Source organism: Protopterus annectens, chromosome 10.part0, assembly GCF_019279795.1.
Source record: "Protopterus annectens isolate FY-2018-M chromosome 10.part0, PAN1.0, whole genome shotgun sequence".
NCBI classification, from domain to species: Eukaryota; Metazoa; Chordata; order Ceratodontiformes; family Protopteridae; genus Protopterus; species Protopterus annectens.
Window position 1 is genome coordinate 1,716,831,992 of NC_056744.1, and position 16,342 is coordinate 1,716,848,333.

At 39.1% G+C, this 16,342-nt stretch overlaps 1 protein-coding gene across 1 annotated transcript in view; it reads right to left on the minus strand.

The window, feature by feature from the left end:
* LOC122814466 (zinc finger protein 845-like) overlaps positions 1-16,342 on the minus strand; it is a 158,823-nt gene that overhangs the window by 83,621 nt on the left and 58,860 nt on the right. The window contains exon 2 of the mRNA XM_044087046.1: positions 15,321-15,413. Within this exon, the coding sequence (XP_043942981.1) occupies positions 15,321-15,413 (93 nt within the window). The remainder of the gene's footprint in view (positions 1-15,320; positions 15,414-16,342) is intronic.

The window sequence follows — 16,342 nt, forward strand, 5'->3', positions numbered from 1 at the left end:
ACAGCTCCTCCTCCCTTGCCCCCTCCCTTACCCTTTTCAGGATATGAAGCGAGTGGACAGGCTGGTCCACCTCCACGTTATCCTGAAGTTTCAGTAAGACAACAACCATTTGTTAGGGATCCTATTGAGACTAGGTCTCGAACGCGTAAAACACATAGGGACACAGAATCATACCAGATAGAGAGGAATCTACAGGATGAGAGTGAGGAAGAAATATGCCCACTTATAGAAGTTCCAAATCCTCAGGCAGGACAAGAAGGGCAAAATCCTACACTCCTAGTATATAGACCATGGACACCAGAAGACATCCGGAAGGCTACTGAGGGAATCCCCCATCCGAAAGTTAATTTTGTGAAATTTATAGAAGATTTACAAGACATGAGGTTAAGTAACCACTTGAATGGGGAAGAAGTAAAAAAAGTAGTAAGACAAATTATAGGTCCAGATTGGCACATGATTTGTGGTACCTGAAATCCTCGTGATGCAGAACTTAGGCCACTCCCACATAGTGACGCAGAATTAGATAACAGAGTAAAAGATCTGACAGACCAAATCTCAGAAATGAAAACCTAGAGCAGACTGGACTTGCATTAATCAATGCATACAACAGGAAAATGAGACAATAGATAAATATCATGCCAGATTATTAAAATGTTTTAATAATCATAGCGGTATGTCGGTTCCTGAGAACCAAACGAATGATTCCCCGTATGAACAACAATTAAAAAATGCATTTTTGAAAGGTTGCATTGCACCTATTAGTAGCTTCATTACGAAGCATATGATAGATCATCAAACAGGGAGGCTACAAGCCTTACTCGAATACGCTAGACATGCTGAAAGACATTTTAATAGTAAAAAGAAAAAGAAGGCGCAAGTCTTCACTGCTGAAGACGGAGCTAAAGTATTTGTATTACAGTCAGGTAAAAAGGGCAAGAAAAAGAATGCCCAGGGAAACAAACAGTCTGACAAACGATCAGAAGATTTTGAGGAAAGGAAAAAGAGAGGTGAGTGCTTCAAGTGTGGAAAGAAAGGCCATCTAGCTAGGGACTGTAAACAAAATAAGAAAGCAATGACAGAAGATAAAGGAGATGAGGACTGACTATATGATAGTGAGGATACATCATATGGAAGTTAGGAATCACCAGTAACAGCTAGAATAGAAAAGACAAATACCAATGTAGTAGAAGGAGTACAGGAAGTACAAATTGACTTAGATGAAAATGGAAATGAAATTTTAGATTTAGCATTGTTGAGCCTGGAGCTCTACCTAGCAGATACAAAACCAGAAGTGACACTTCTGGTGGAGGGAAGGGAAGTCAAATTCCTGTGTGACATAGGAGCGTCACGGACTTTGATACACCCCTCCAAGTTACCAGAACATTCTGAATCACCTGATTATATATTAGTAAATGCAGCAAATGGACAGCTATACAGGGAACCACTCTCCCATGATATAGCAATAACTGACCCTGTTTCAGGTATGACCCAGAGAAGTAAAATAGTGGTTTCTGCAAAGTGTCCAGTAAACCTACTGGGCAGTGACCTTATGCAGATATTTGGCATAGCAGTAGTTCCAACTGTACAAGGTATGGAGGCACAGAGACAAATGGATACTTTTGTAGTGCGATCAGAGGGTGAAACCTTTTATTGGTACAGCCAGGACCTAGTCATGACTGGTCCAGGGGCAGTGACCAAGGAGCTGATGAATGTAGCCATCAGTAAAACCCCCTCCCTTGACACTGATCAACAGCATTTGTTACACTGTACTCTATATTACTGTACCACACCAGGACCTGATAGAGAGTATGAGCAAAAACTGTTTAGAAATCGTGCAACTAGATTGGTTTTGCGTACTTTGTACTGGGATACTGAGGGGAACAGTGTAGTTAGCTGTTCATTACCTCAAGAATTTCTTGCATTGTATAGATCAAATCGGTTGCCACATGTTAGCTTTACAAAGAATAAAAGTGTTAAATGGACAGACTTAGGAGAAAAGGTAACAAGATGGGAGAGACAGACTGATTTAGAGCTGTCAGAACAAGGGATACAAAAACAAAAACTAAATTGGTTGACACAGACACATACAGCTGTACACTTGCAATCTAGCGAGGACAGCTGATTAGCATTTTTATTAGAAGAAGAAGAAAAGGCCTTGTGTGAAATTCCAACAACTCTTTGGTCAACAAGCAAGTCAGATGTAGGGCTTATTCGAACAGAAGGACCAGTTACAATTACCCCAAAGTCAGCTTTTAGACCACAGAAAAGACAATACCCTTTGAGAAAGAATGCAGAAGTAGGAATTAAGCCTATAATAGCAGCATTACTCAAAGAAGGAGTACTGGTAGAATCTCCTGATTCACCATGTGATACACCCCTATTTCCTGTTAAAAAAGCAAACGGGGAATGGCGGATGGTACAAGATTTACAAGCTGTAAATAATGCAGTCATACCTAGAGCACCTGCCAGACCCACATACTTTGTTGAATGATTTGGAACCGCAACAGAAGTATTTCTCTGTGGTAGATATTAGCAATGCTTTCTTTTCAATACCTATACATCCTGATAGTCAATATTGGGTTGCCTTTACATTTCAGGGTAAAAGGTATAATGATACCTACCACAGGGATATTGTGAGAGCCCAACAATTTTTGCACAAGAAATGGCTAGCAACCTGGCAGGATTTACCCCACTGGGAGGTAGTCAAATTCTACTTTATGTAGATGACATCTTGCTAGCAGCCCCCACCCAGCAGCAATGCAGGGCGGATACTGTAGCATTATTAAAATTTTTAGCAATACAGGGACACTGAAATTTTAGAAGCTCAATCCTTACCACACAACTTATTTGCACAAGCAGCGGAATTAATAGCTTTGACTAGAGCATGTACTTTAGCAAAAAACAAGTGTGTGAACATATATACTGATAGTCAGTATGCTTTTTCTACAGTACATGTATTTGCACAACAATGGAAAAATAAAGGAATGATTACATCCAGTGGAAAACCTATTAATCATGCGCAATTTATTTTGGAGCTATTAGAATCTATTCAGTTACCTACCAAAGTAGCTATTTGTAAATGTGTAGCTCATACAAAACAGCAGGATAAGATTTCAAAAGGCAATGCACGAGCTGATGCAGCTGCAAAGCAAGCAGCCTCAGACTCAGAAACTTTATTTTTGAATGAGGAATTACAACCCTCTGAGATTTTAGATTTAGACATGTTAAAAACAATGCAGACGCTTACTACCAAAGCAGAAAAACAAAAATGGGTAAAACGAGGTGCAATTCTTGAAAATGGACTGTACATTTCCAAAGAGAAAAAAACAATATTGCTGTCTAATTTATTTAGATATGCAGCTTTGTTGAGCCATGGGCAGAGCCATGTCTCAACAGGGGGGATGGTACGGTTAGTAAATCGAATATTCCAAACATATGGATACATAAATTATACAAAAAAAATTTGTGCAGCTTGTCATACTTGTAACAAGCACCATGCACAAGGAGCATTTAAAACCAAGCAAGAAAGTTTTCCTATACCACCATACCCGTTCCATACTATTTGTATGGATTTCATAGAATTAAATAAATGTAAAGGGTTTGACTCCCTCTAAAATGTTTTTTGGGAGAGCATATTATGTGCCTCAGTGGAAATCTCTCATGCCTGCAGAGCAGGAGGCTGACAGTTCATTAGCTAATTATATAAAGAAACTGTTAATGAATAAATCTGTTTTGCAGTTTAACTCTTTTTCAGATAAAAGACAGACCAAACCGGTAGAAGCAGTTTTGGAACCATGTACCTGGATCTGGTTGAAGGTGACGAAAAGGGTGAGTACAAAGTGGGAAGGTCCGTACCAGGTCCTGTTGGCAACGCCTACTGCAGTCAGAATAGCTGAGAGGACGTCCTGGGTTCATTTGACGCATTGTAAACCGGTAAAGAACTTTCAACTTGATAAGAACTTTGTGACTGATACACAAGGGCAAAATGGCCAAGAGTAAAGCAAACAGAAAAGCAGAGCAACCCCAGAACTATTGCATAATTATTTTGTTAGCTGTGCATTTGTTGACTATAAGTGTGACAATTTTTCTCTTATTGTGGTTTTTTTCCTCCACTCAACCACACGAGTGAAAGTGAGAAGACGTGATGAACTGTCTATAGACTGGCATCCAAACTTTAACACATACCTGGCCATGAAACGTGTGTATGCAGAGACTATGAACATTTCAAATTGCTGGGTTTGTACAGCTATACCAACAGCATATGGAGGACTGTTAATGTCCGCTGTCCCTCTGGGGATAAATGAGACTTGGGAAAATTAGCTTTTTGATACAGGAACTGTAAGATCACAGGACAAAATAGCTTTATTTTTACCTGTCACACAAAAAGGAGTTGTATGTTTCTACAAAAATTATACCCTCCAGGTGGGCTGGAGTAATTGTAATATAACAATGTCTTATAAATGTTACATTAAAGTCAGAAGTGGGGGTACTGTTTGTAATACTAACTATGATTCATATCTGAGTTCAATGAAAACTACATTAAATGCAGTACGTGACAATCCAGTCTTAACTGAACAATTGTCTAATAAAGATAGGAAAATGTTTCATGCAGGGATAACACGTATTAGTACCAAAGTAAAAAACTGTTATTTTATTTGTGGGAAAAAGGCATATAAATGGTTACCTGAGAATTGGTCCGACAGTTGTTTTTTGGGTTATCTGGTTCCAGCAATAAGACATACTGCAGAATTACCTTTGGGTAAGATACAAAATGTAAGGGAAACAGCTCGAAAATCTGAAGGTCCAGTTAAGAAACCTGTGAATCCAGTTGGGAAGATCGAAGCTGGTTGGAAAGACCATAATTCAGTAAAAGACAAAAGCGAATTGACTCATATGGACTTGGGTAACAGTGTTATATCCTGGGCAGGAATACTACCAGCCTATGGAGCAGTCAAATCGATCTGGGAGCTGAGGAAGCTGTCGAGACTTCTCGAAGTAATGAGTAATGCAACTTTTTCCGCCCTAGAATTGGTGACTGAGGAACTGAATGCAATGAGAACTGTTGTGCTACAAAATCGAATGGCTTTTTACTTCAACCTAGCGGCAAGAGGTGGTACACGAAGAAGAATGCTGTGCTTTTATCCCTGACAATCGTCACGAGATAAATAATCACCTAGAGGTAATTCAGCAAGTATCAGCTATGACTAAACCAGGCCCAAACCCACTGACGGACTTTTTCCAGAATCTGTTTGGGGGGTGGGGTTCCATCCTAATGAACATTCTAATTGCTATTTGTGTGGGTATACTCCTAATAGGAGCATGTGTTTGCTGTGGAATTCCCTGCATGAAAAGATTAATCAAAGATTTTGTTGATATATCTGTTACTGAAACTTTTTACCAAGATATTGAAATTGAAAGATTGATTTCAGATGATGCTTTTTCTGAAGTATAGATTAAATGACTCACCTAGCTGAAAATCCTGAGCGGGAAAGGCTAGGAGATAAAATGACACTATGCATACTTCAGAATAGAATAAAAAGTATTAATAGGAGGGAAATGTTAGAAAAATATGTATTTAAATATATGTAAAATGCTAGTTTAAAAGCAAAATAGTTAATAATGCGTTTTATTCTATTAATCATATAACAGAAGGGATAAAATTCATGTGTAAATGCAAATAACTTCTGAAACTGCAGTGTGCTTTGACCCCTGACCCTGGCAGCTGTTAGCTCAAAAAGCTGAATGTGATGTTTTTCATAAGGGATTATTTGCTGGTTCAGGAGACTGAACACATAAATCTTCCGTTCCCTTCCCGAGTCCTTGGATAATAAAATCTTTTCCTTCCTGTAGTTTCAGAATTCAGCCTTGTAAGATTAGAACGCAGCTGTGTAAGAGAATGAATTAAAAACTGAATCTGCTATTGTATTGTACTGATAAGAGAAGTAAACTTACAGGAAGACATTATGATTGACCATCTGGGGATGGCAAGGCCGTATTGTAGCTAAAGAAAAATGTATTACATCAGCATTATTAAATGAATAGAATACGGTTAGTAAAAGTGATGTAGATGCCTTGTGACTAACCACGTCAATAAGGTGGGAATAACTTGAATGCAAACTGTATAAAACATCCAGTATTTCCCACCTTATGTTAGACAAAATTCTATACTTGTATTGTATGGTCTTTTGCCTCCTGGTGTACACTAGTAAACTTTTGCATCTGAACCTCCTGTGTTGTTGACTGTCATTTTAAAAAGCCTAATGATTTTACAGTCTGATTCTTTAATAATTTATTTGACAATTAGTCAGACACAAATCTGTTAGACATTATACAAATGTCATTACTCTCCGAGTATATTATGTTTATATGACTCTTGAAAAGTATGAAAGCACTTTAAGAACTAACTTCTGTCAGGTAGAATCTTTCAGAATGTATCTGAACATACTCACAAGATCAATGGCTTTCTCATGGAAAAGACGACTGCAGCTCTATTCTGACAAGACCAGTTTTGAACAAGTCATACTGAAAAGCTACATTTTGTATTGAAGAGGTGCATGGCAAGAACCACTTATTCAGTTTGCATAGTAACAGAAACAATTGACAAGAAAGAGCATATGGCAAACTAATGATTATATAGACTGATATTCTGGATTGTAAGACTGTTTACTGAAAAAAAACTGATAACACGTGAATTTTTGATATCTGTAACACCATTCAAAAAAATTACCTCATTGTACATATTTTTAGCTTAGTCTGCAAGTACAATACATTGTGCCTTGGTTAGAATATAAATTATGCCATCTTCCTGCTGGTAATTAAATGCATAAGTTTGGCTTTACGCCTCCACAGCTTCATAGCACTTTACAAAAAAGCCTTAATAATATAATCCTACACCTACCATGTCTAACAGTATCAACAAGTAGACGCATGTACAAATTCCATTACTATTGGCCCAGTGGGATAAAGCCACAAGTACAGAATAGAAGACCCAAGTTCAATTACTGACTTAAATGAATCATGGAACTTACGCAGACGTGAAAAGCCATGATGAGGATTTGCCTGCTCACCACTTTCAGGAGATTAGTGTGGGAAGGCAGGCTGGAGACATGCAGATTATTTATAAGCCCCTTTAGATACTGGGGTAATGACAAAAGCTAGTATTGCAGTAGACGGGCAAGTTAAAGATGGACACCTCAAAAAGTAGGTGGGGTGGTCCCTTCATGGCACATTTGTAGGCCAACTTACGAGACACAAGTGTAACTTGTCAGAGCGAAAGAGGTAGAACTTGCAAAGTAAATCCAAGATGGGTGCAGTATGATGGCTCAGCTTCTTTGCTCTTCTCCTTGGTTGCGAGACCATTATCAGCCAGATAGTCATGAGATTTTCATATCCAGACAGATGAGACTCACCTAGTAAAGGGACATATCTAGGGTACCCAAAGCTGCAGTAGCCCTGTTGACATACAGAGAGATACAGAAAGGATGCAGTACAAGAAAAACTGGGATCTGAAAATCACTGATAGCTGGAAAAAATAATCAACTAGAAAGTGACCAGGTAGGGTGGAACAGGGTACCACTATGTCCAAATGTAAACAATCTTCAACTTAGCTGTATATGACTGTTGGGTGCAATTCTTTAAGATAGTTAGGTCATGTTTGATACCTCAGTCATTTAATACAGATGACCCTGTGATGATGTGAGGTGTTGCCATTTGTGCCAGGAAGAATAGGGCAGTGAATGTGTAGCATATGCCAGCATAGTTAGCTGGAGTTTTGTAAATGTCATTTAATTGTCATACTCACTTGTACAGGTGCTTGTGTTAAAAATGCATCAACAGTGTTATTATACCTGATTAAATGTTTAAACAAAGAATTCTGGAAGGGAAGAGTAGAGGTTTTTAAATTGTTCTATAGCTTTCAGATACTGCAACAGATCTTAGGAAAGCCCTGAGCCTGTATTGTAGCAGATTCAGGTGATCAAATGTGATGTTATTCCATAACCAGCACTGAGAAGATGAAACTCTCACAGCAGTTTATTTTGTTTTGTTTTCTTTGTAACCTGATATAAAGATCTATGACTGTTATCACAGTCACTTTATTGAGTTCAATTCAGTTCAGTTAGCTAGAAGCTCATCACCTTCCCCTGTGGAAATAAGCATCTCAGCATCCTATCTTGCCTTGCTTTATTAATTAAGTTAGCTAGGGAAAAGTTATTCTTTAGACAGTCATGAAATACAGTGATATTAGTTAAGTATTGTTTTTTTGCATCTGTGTGAATCTGTCCAACTGTGTTACTTTTATTTCCCCTGTGACTGAATCTCTGGTGTTTATTGTACTTGGATATTTAGTATTCTCATGTTTTCTAGTTTATTACTTATTAATAAATATTTTATATCTTTCATAGTGGCTGGTCTTTTAGACAATACTTTTAATATCTTAAGAGTGTTTATGCTTATTTTAGTGAAGCCTTTGCCACTCTGAAAAGCCTTGTGGTTTGGTTACACTCTACTATTTATACTAATATTGATTTTACTCAGCATAATTGGATACCCTTGTAACAGCCTTAGAATGGCTGACTGGTGGCAGCATGGTTACCTTATAGTGTGGGCAGCCTTTCCCAGGAGTGTGTGCAGGTGAAAATCAAATACCCAGGTATGGGTGTGTCAGCTACTTGGAAATGGGACACGGTGCTCCAAAGTAAGACTCATTTGGGATCTGGAGAGGCAGAGATTCCAGTCCCGGGTTTGGAACATGTTCCCTGTGTGCTCCTGGGGAAAACTGTGTTTGATGCAGACAGCTGCATCTGAAAAATAATGTGTAAATCCATTCCCGTTTTTAGTGACAGTCTCACACCAGTGTCAGTAATGAGTATTGAGGCTCCTTGATTACTGGGCCGGAGTAGAGAGGCCATCACAGACCCGATGTTCTACAGCAAGAGACAGACTCTAATGACAGCTGCTGTTGCTGCAACCAAGGAAGAACTACCTTGGCTAGAACCAGGAGGGTTTCCTGTACTGACAGAAATACTAGTGTTTGAAACCACACTTTTATCTGTCACTAGCAGATTAAAGAGGATACATTTTGGTCATTCTATTTTAATTTATAATGAGGCACAGAATCAGATGGAATGATATGTGTAGAAGAATCTCTCCTGTTACAGGATGTAGAATGCTGTCAGCTTTCCTTGTCCACCAACAGAGAGATGACAGCCAATTACACTTGGATGGCAAATGTATCAATAATTAAAATGTCCCACCTCTGGAAGATCCAAACCAGACCTGGTTCCTGGATTAGCAGTTTCAAGAGAAGGCTTGATGGTTGGCCCTGAGATTATCAGCATGTTCAGTTTTACCATAATGTGACTTGCTGAGAAAGTGAGGCATCTGTCAACAGTCTTTAGCTGGACGTGTATCCCATCTGTGCAAAATGGGTAAAACCAGATGCCGCCCTGATAGTTCTGATGCCACCATGCTGGACTGGTGATCATCTAGAAACAAGATATGCTACAAAAGCAGCTTTTCATACAGAACCCTAGGGGGGAATGAAAACTGTATGATCTCCAGCTGTCTAATGTGGTACTCTCTCAGCTTGCCAGTTAAATATTTGTCATCAGTACTCAGAACTGGTGTGACGTGAGAAGGCAGGAGCCATTTAAGGATTGTTTAGGATAGTCCACCAATTTAGGGCTTAGCAGCAGAACAATGACAACAGGACAAGACCATTAAGTACAGAAGGAATATGCAGCCACTAGCAACTAACAGTTCCTGGTAAACTGCACTGTGAAGATCCACATAGACATGAAGCGAAGAAAGAAGAGGATCCAGGCCTAAATCCTTTATTACATCCTCATGTTGGCAACTAAACACCTAGGCTGTCTCCATAGTCAAGAATGGCCAACATTCAGGAGTGTCTCAATTGTCCAAATTCACACCAGTGAACTCAATTACTCTGAGCCAGTGTCAGGCTTATTCTCCCAATTAAAGTAACACCCATGTAATATTACCATGGAAGTAGCCATTCCAGCAGTTCTGCCAGAGAATCACTTAACATGCCCACCAGGCATTAGGCATCTATTAATACAAAACATTTAGCTCCTTCTCCTACAAGGCTGTAGCTACAACAGTGAAGGCCTTGAAAAGAGGAAAGAACAAATGACAGCATTTTATATTGAAAATGGCCCTTCTCAAAGAAGATTAAGAGTCTTCTGTACAGACACCAGAAGGTGGTGCCATTCATGCTCACGGACAACATCCAGGCACCCAACAAACGTAGTGGGCATGAGTGTGCTAAGAGTAATCATACACATCCTGATGTATCATATGGGACTGCTGAAGTCACCGAGGTCCAGGCCGAGGCATAAACATTCCATCCTCCTAAAAACTAAATAGCAGTGGAAAAACCCTTAGCTTTGTCTGTAGAGACACAACTGGTATGGCTCCATTGAACAGAAGAAGGGCCTGTGAACATCCAAAAGGTTCTACAAAAGATAGTCTTGTCTCTTAGTAGAGCACTTTCTGGAGAAGGAGCCAAGATCTCTAAAAAATGTCCTACCTTAATCACACAAATGATTCACAGGTCCTTTGTGACTCTTTTTCAAATTTATGTAGTCTTGGAGTATAACTCCTCCAATATTGACTTTCTGGTGGACTGGCAGAGTTACTTTCCTGGCCAACTTGGCAGGTACTGTCAGAGAAGTCTAGGAGAGAGCTTGTTCTTCCTGACTTTTGGCTTTGGCTGGAAAAAGAAGTGGACAGGGCTGAAAAGGTCATCCGTGATGGTGAAGATCTGCATCCTCTTCATGATGTTATCACCAAAGCCCCATGAAGGGTGGACAAATAATGCCCCTCTGTTTAATTTCTGATCCAGGATGAACTACCTTGGGGGAAGATAATCTCAGCCAAGCCTACCTGCACCTGTCCTGTCCTGAACTTACTGCAATAGTCACTGAAAAAGCTATAGACGGGTGTACTGCTGTGCTTATCTCTGAGACCATTTTTGGGAAGATGAGTTTTTTTCTACTGCCTGACAAGACAGACAAAAAGTTGGTGGACCTCAGCCACAGTATGACAGAGGACTACATTTTTTTGCCAAGTCTATCCAGTGATTGAGGATTCTTACCACACTGCAAGGCAGCGACATTTTGTGGTATCTGGGATCTTTACTGGTCAACGAGATTACAAAGTCCAAACTAAGTAATGGCGAGTATCTCAATCCAATTTGCTATACACTTACACAGGATCCCACCTTCTTTGGAGACAGAGAAGTAGAATCTAGGTGCTCTCAGGCTACATATTTTGCATCCTTAACAATGAGCTCTTTATTGTGGAGGACCCCATGCTCCTCCTTCTTCTTTCAACCAGAGATACTCATTAAGGTGCTTCTGTTGAAAAAGGTCTGTGGACTAGAGGACAGCATTTAGTGGACCTAATGAGCCTTAAGGTCTCTTCAATGGAGAGGTCATCTGGTGGGGAGCTATTCTCAGATTCATCACAAGTAAGTCATTGAAGATGTGTCCCCCTTCCATTTTACAAGGATTGTGCTTGTATACAAATAATTTGAGTGACATCAAGCATGCACAAGGTGTTGGGATGTAACAGGAAATCAGTGTCTGAAGACATGTCTGCTAAAACTGACAAGAGGATCTTTAGAGTTACACTTGGACAGTATAGGTGTCTGGCCATATTTCCAAAGAGTTAATTCCTTTACTAATATAAACAGATCCCACCCAGACTTCAAATATCTGCCTGAATAACAAGCCCTAACCTGCATTTGACTGTGAAAGAATATATGGTGGACCTCACCAATGCTAAAACATTCAGCTTTGCAGGCCTTGGTAGACAACCTTAGAAGAAGAAACATCAGTCTAAACTGCTACTACAGATGATTATGCAGGTGAATCATGGGTCTGTTCCCTTAGATCAGGTAGGCTGCAAGCATATTCCTGCTGGACAAACAGTCCATCTAGCTGCATCCTGAGGTCATATACCCTGAGGAGGTCACAATCCAAACTAGCTGTTATGGCTACATACCCTCTGTGGCTTCTGTTTCCTTCTGAAAGTGAGAACAGGTATGTGACTAGGCCTTCACTTGGGGAGGGCACGATGAACAGGGATGAAAATACCACTGCAATGATAAACACACATCCAAGAGGGTGTAAGCTTTGTCTCCCCTCCATATCTCTAACCTTTAAATGGTCCTCCGGCAAACAATGCACAAGGAACCCACCAGATAATCATGAAATAAACACTTCCAACTTCCACCATTCTGCAAGTCATGAGAAAGACAAGGTGTTTCCCATTCTTGCATCTGTTAGAGTTACTTGAACTGCTGGCACATAGGCAGTGCTGCATATTACATTTTTCACTCCTTACCACCTTAATAATGTGTGCAAACCCTAACCCTGCCTTTGCCTTTAATCCATCCTGACACTTTACCCTAAGAAAAAGACTTTCCATAACACTACCACTATACAGGACACTCAGATGCACATCACATAAATCTGCACAACACTAAATGTTAACTTTCCTTAGTCCTTACATAAAGCCTAACTCACAAACACACCCTCCCACCCATAGCCCTGAACTTTCAGTACATCAAAACATTTCAGCATTAAAAACCCAAACCCACACTTACTTTAACCATAAGCACTCAATCTTCCTCTTTTCATCATTTCCAGTTCTAACCAAAGAGAGTTTTTGAAGAATTTCCCAAGTACTTCTGTCTGTTGATGAATGAATGATTTGACAGTGAAGTGTACCAACATATATGAGTGCACTGTGCATGGTAGTTGTACAAACAGACTTAATGCACTTCTGCTTGACACTCATTCATGGAAGTGGAAGATGGCTGAACACTTACTTAATGGTTTTGTTGCAGACAGACGTTTTGTAGGAAGGTGCTGAGAAGATGCATGTTTAGGACTACTTGGGGAAAACACTTGGGAGCTGATGATTCCCCTATTGTAAGTTATGATAATATACAGATCACACTCTTTGAATAAATACTTATACAGTCATGCTTTTTGGGCAGTCTGGCTTCAATACTCATTCCTGGATGGGACACCAGCCACTTGCAGACTGCACGCACCCCACACATATCTATCGACAATCTGGAGGAGAGTAAATTCTAACATTTGTGCATCTTTAGGATGTAGGAGGAAAATCAAAGCAACCAGCAAAACCACTGGCAGAAAGAAGGGCATACAGACTGCAAATATGGCAACAACTGGAAACTGAACTGCAGAACCATGTATTGCAAGGCAGCAGCTTTAACCACTGTGTCACTAAAAGACTGTGTGAGGTCCCCACTCTGAGGCAGTAATCAAGGAGCCTCAATCCTCACCACTGACAGTGGAGGGGGACATTCACTTGGAACAAAAATGGATACAGTATGTATTTTCAGATGCAGCTCTCTGCATCAAGCATGATTTACCTTAAGAGCACAGAGGGGAAAACACTAAGCCCGGGGTCTGGGATTCTCTCTCTCTCCGTCTCTTCCCAGCTCCCCAGTAAGGTTCCCCACTGGCACAGCTGTAGAGTTAAGTCCTCAGCTCAGTGTCCAAGTCAAGTCCTCTAAAACCCTCTCTGTGAAACAAGTGCTTTGTGTCCCTGCTACAAGTAGCTGACACACACGCACGCGCATACACATGCGCGCGTGCACACACACACACACACACACACACACACACACACACACACACACACACACACACACACACACACACACACACACACACACAGAAGGCTGGCACAGATTTATTAGCTATGTCCCCTTCTGCCCAAACTGTAAGGTAGTTACACTGCCACCAGACACCCCAAAGCCAGCTACTCTAAGGCTCTTGCAAGGATACCCAATTATACTGAGTGAAATTAATATTAATACAAAGGGTTAAAATATTCTCTAAAGGACCAGTCACAATGAAAATGTTAACTATATTTAATTATTACATAATAAAACAGATGAAAATATTAAATATCTATTCACAATAAACACCAGAGTTTCAATCACAGGAAATATTACAAATAACACAGATGTACAGGTTCACAAAGTTAAAGAAAAGTAGTAAAACAATATTTAACTAATCTCACTATATTTTCATGACTGATCTAAAGAATTATTATTCTCTGGTTACTTACTAGAGCAAGGCAAGATGAAGTAGGTGAGAGATCCTTCTTTGTCTTCAGTCTTCAGTTTCAGTTAGTATTAAACATTATTTTAGTGATGGATTACAGAATGACATCACATTCATCCAGTCATCTGGCTTCTGATTCCCATGAAACCCCACTTGGCTAGAACGATTTTGCACATAGGTGTCAATAATACACATGAAAAGATCATTGCTAAGATCTGCTGCAGCCCCTGGAAGTCATAAAACAATTTCAAACCTCCACCCTACCAGAATAGCAATTACTTCACCCCAATGACAATGTAGGAAGCTTCCTAGTATAGACTTTTTTCCACTGGCTGCACTGAGAACTGTAAAATACAATCTTTGGCCTAAGTTAAGTAATTTAATTTTTTACTATTTTCCAAAGTCAGGTGGATTGAGATTAACCTCTTCTCTTCCAGTATTCTCGCTTACAATATATACATTTCAACAGTTACAATAATACATGTACATAAAATAATACATGTACATTTCTTCCTCTGTCCAGCAGGACATACTGTTAATACATTTTTAACACAAGAAACTTTACAAATAAATTTTCAACACAAGCATCTGTACAAATCAGTTTGATAAATAATATACAATTCTTTACTAAAATTCCAGCTAGCTGTGCTGGCATATGTTACACATCCACTGTCCTACTTCTCTTGGCATAGCTGGCAATACCTCACATCATCAAAGACTGTATCAGCTATAGAGACTTAACTAAAATCATTAATGTGTAACATAGTTTTTTTCACATATTAGTAATGCCCTTACTCTGCTTAAATGACTGACACTAAAACAAATAAAAATGTCTTCATTTGAAGAAGACTCTTAATAAAATAATGAAGTTGACACAGATAAAAAAGATCAGATGTAACAAGGATTAAAAACTTATCAGTGCCTCTCGAATTAATGTCTAGCATAACTATAATTTCACAACTCCTCAGAATTCCAAAATAGTTCCCTTTTCTTCACCATTACCCAAAAACCTGTGAAAATGCACTTCAGCAATCCAACAGGCCTTTAAAAGCACTACTCACTGAAAATCAGTAAAAAGCTCAAGCCCTAAAATTAGCCCCAAGTAATAAGAGGTTGACCTACAAGACACAGCAGATGTGTTTTTGTTGTAAAGATGCGTTCTTCACATCCAGAAACAGTCAGTTTACTTACTTGTATGTTCAGGAGCTTCTTATTGCTGTTTTGCAAATCGTTAAGATCCTTGACCTTTAATTGTAGGGATGATATGGCTGCTTTTAGTTTATCCTATGGATATAAAAAGAAAATATCATAAACAAAAATATGGGTTGCAGAAACTATTAGGATCGTTTTGCATACAAGTGGTATAAAATGCCAGGATGCCTACTAACCTTGCTGACTTTATATGGAAAGAAGAGCTGAACGGTGTGTGAGTGTGTATATCTGTGTGCACGTGTGTGTGTGTGTGTGTGTGTGTGTGTGTGTGTGTGTGTGTGTGTGTGTGTGTGTGTGTGTGTGTGTGTATTCAGTGATGTGTATTTTAAACACCACAATTGATGGATATACTAAACATATGGATTTTGTGAACTATATTACATGTTATAGGATGAACACCCCTAAATTGTGAGGACAGCAGAAAGATAAACCAAAAGAATGGGACTTGAGTCTATCACGCATCTATACTGACAAACAAAACTGCAAATAATAAATAATAAAAGAACATGAAAATACTAAATATACTATCTAAACACTAAGCTGTGGATGTTAATACCTGGACACCCTACATCCTCAAAAAGCCATTATTACCTAATGTAGAAGGTGAGCATAACCTTTAACCCTAAGTTCAAGTATGGTGCATGTACAGAGCTTGACAATGTGAGAGGCCTTTCCAAAGCAACAAGACTGAAGAGGAAAACAAGCAATGAAAAGCCCCAAAGTTAAAACGGCTCCATCTTCATCTAACACAACGCTGTTCTTCTTTTCATTCTCATACAACAAACAGTAATAAGCATAAAACCAAAAAAATATATAATAGAATTCTGTATTATTATATGAATAGTTATTTTAAAGATGCAGAAAAAACAAGAAATGAAATCCAGCAAAGAAATCAAATCCAACAACTTGGATGATTTAAATAATTTATTGTTAAGAGCTTTCATCTGTAAAAACAAATGTCTTTGGAATAAATGAAATATTAAGAAACTTCCTATTAAATA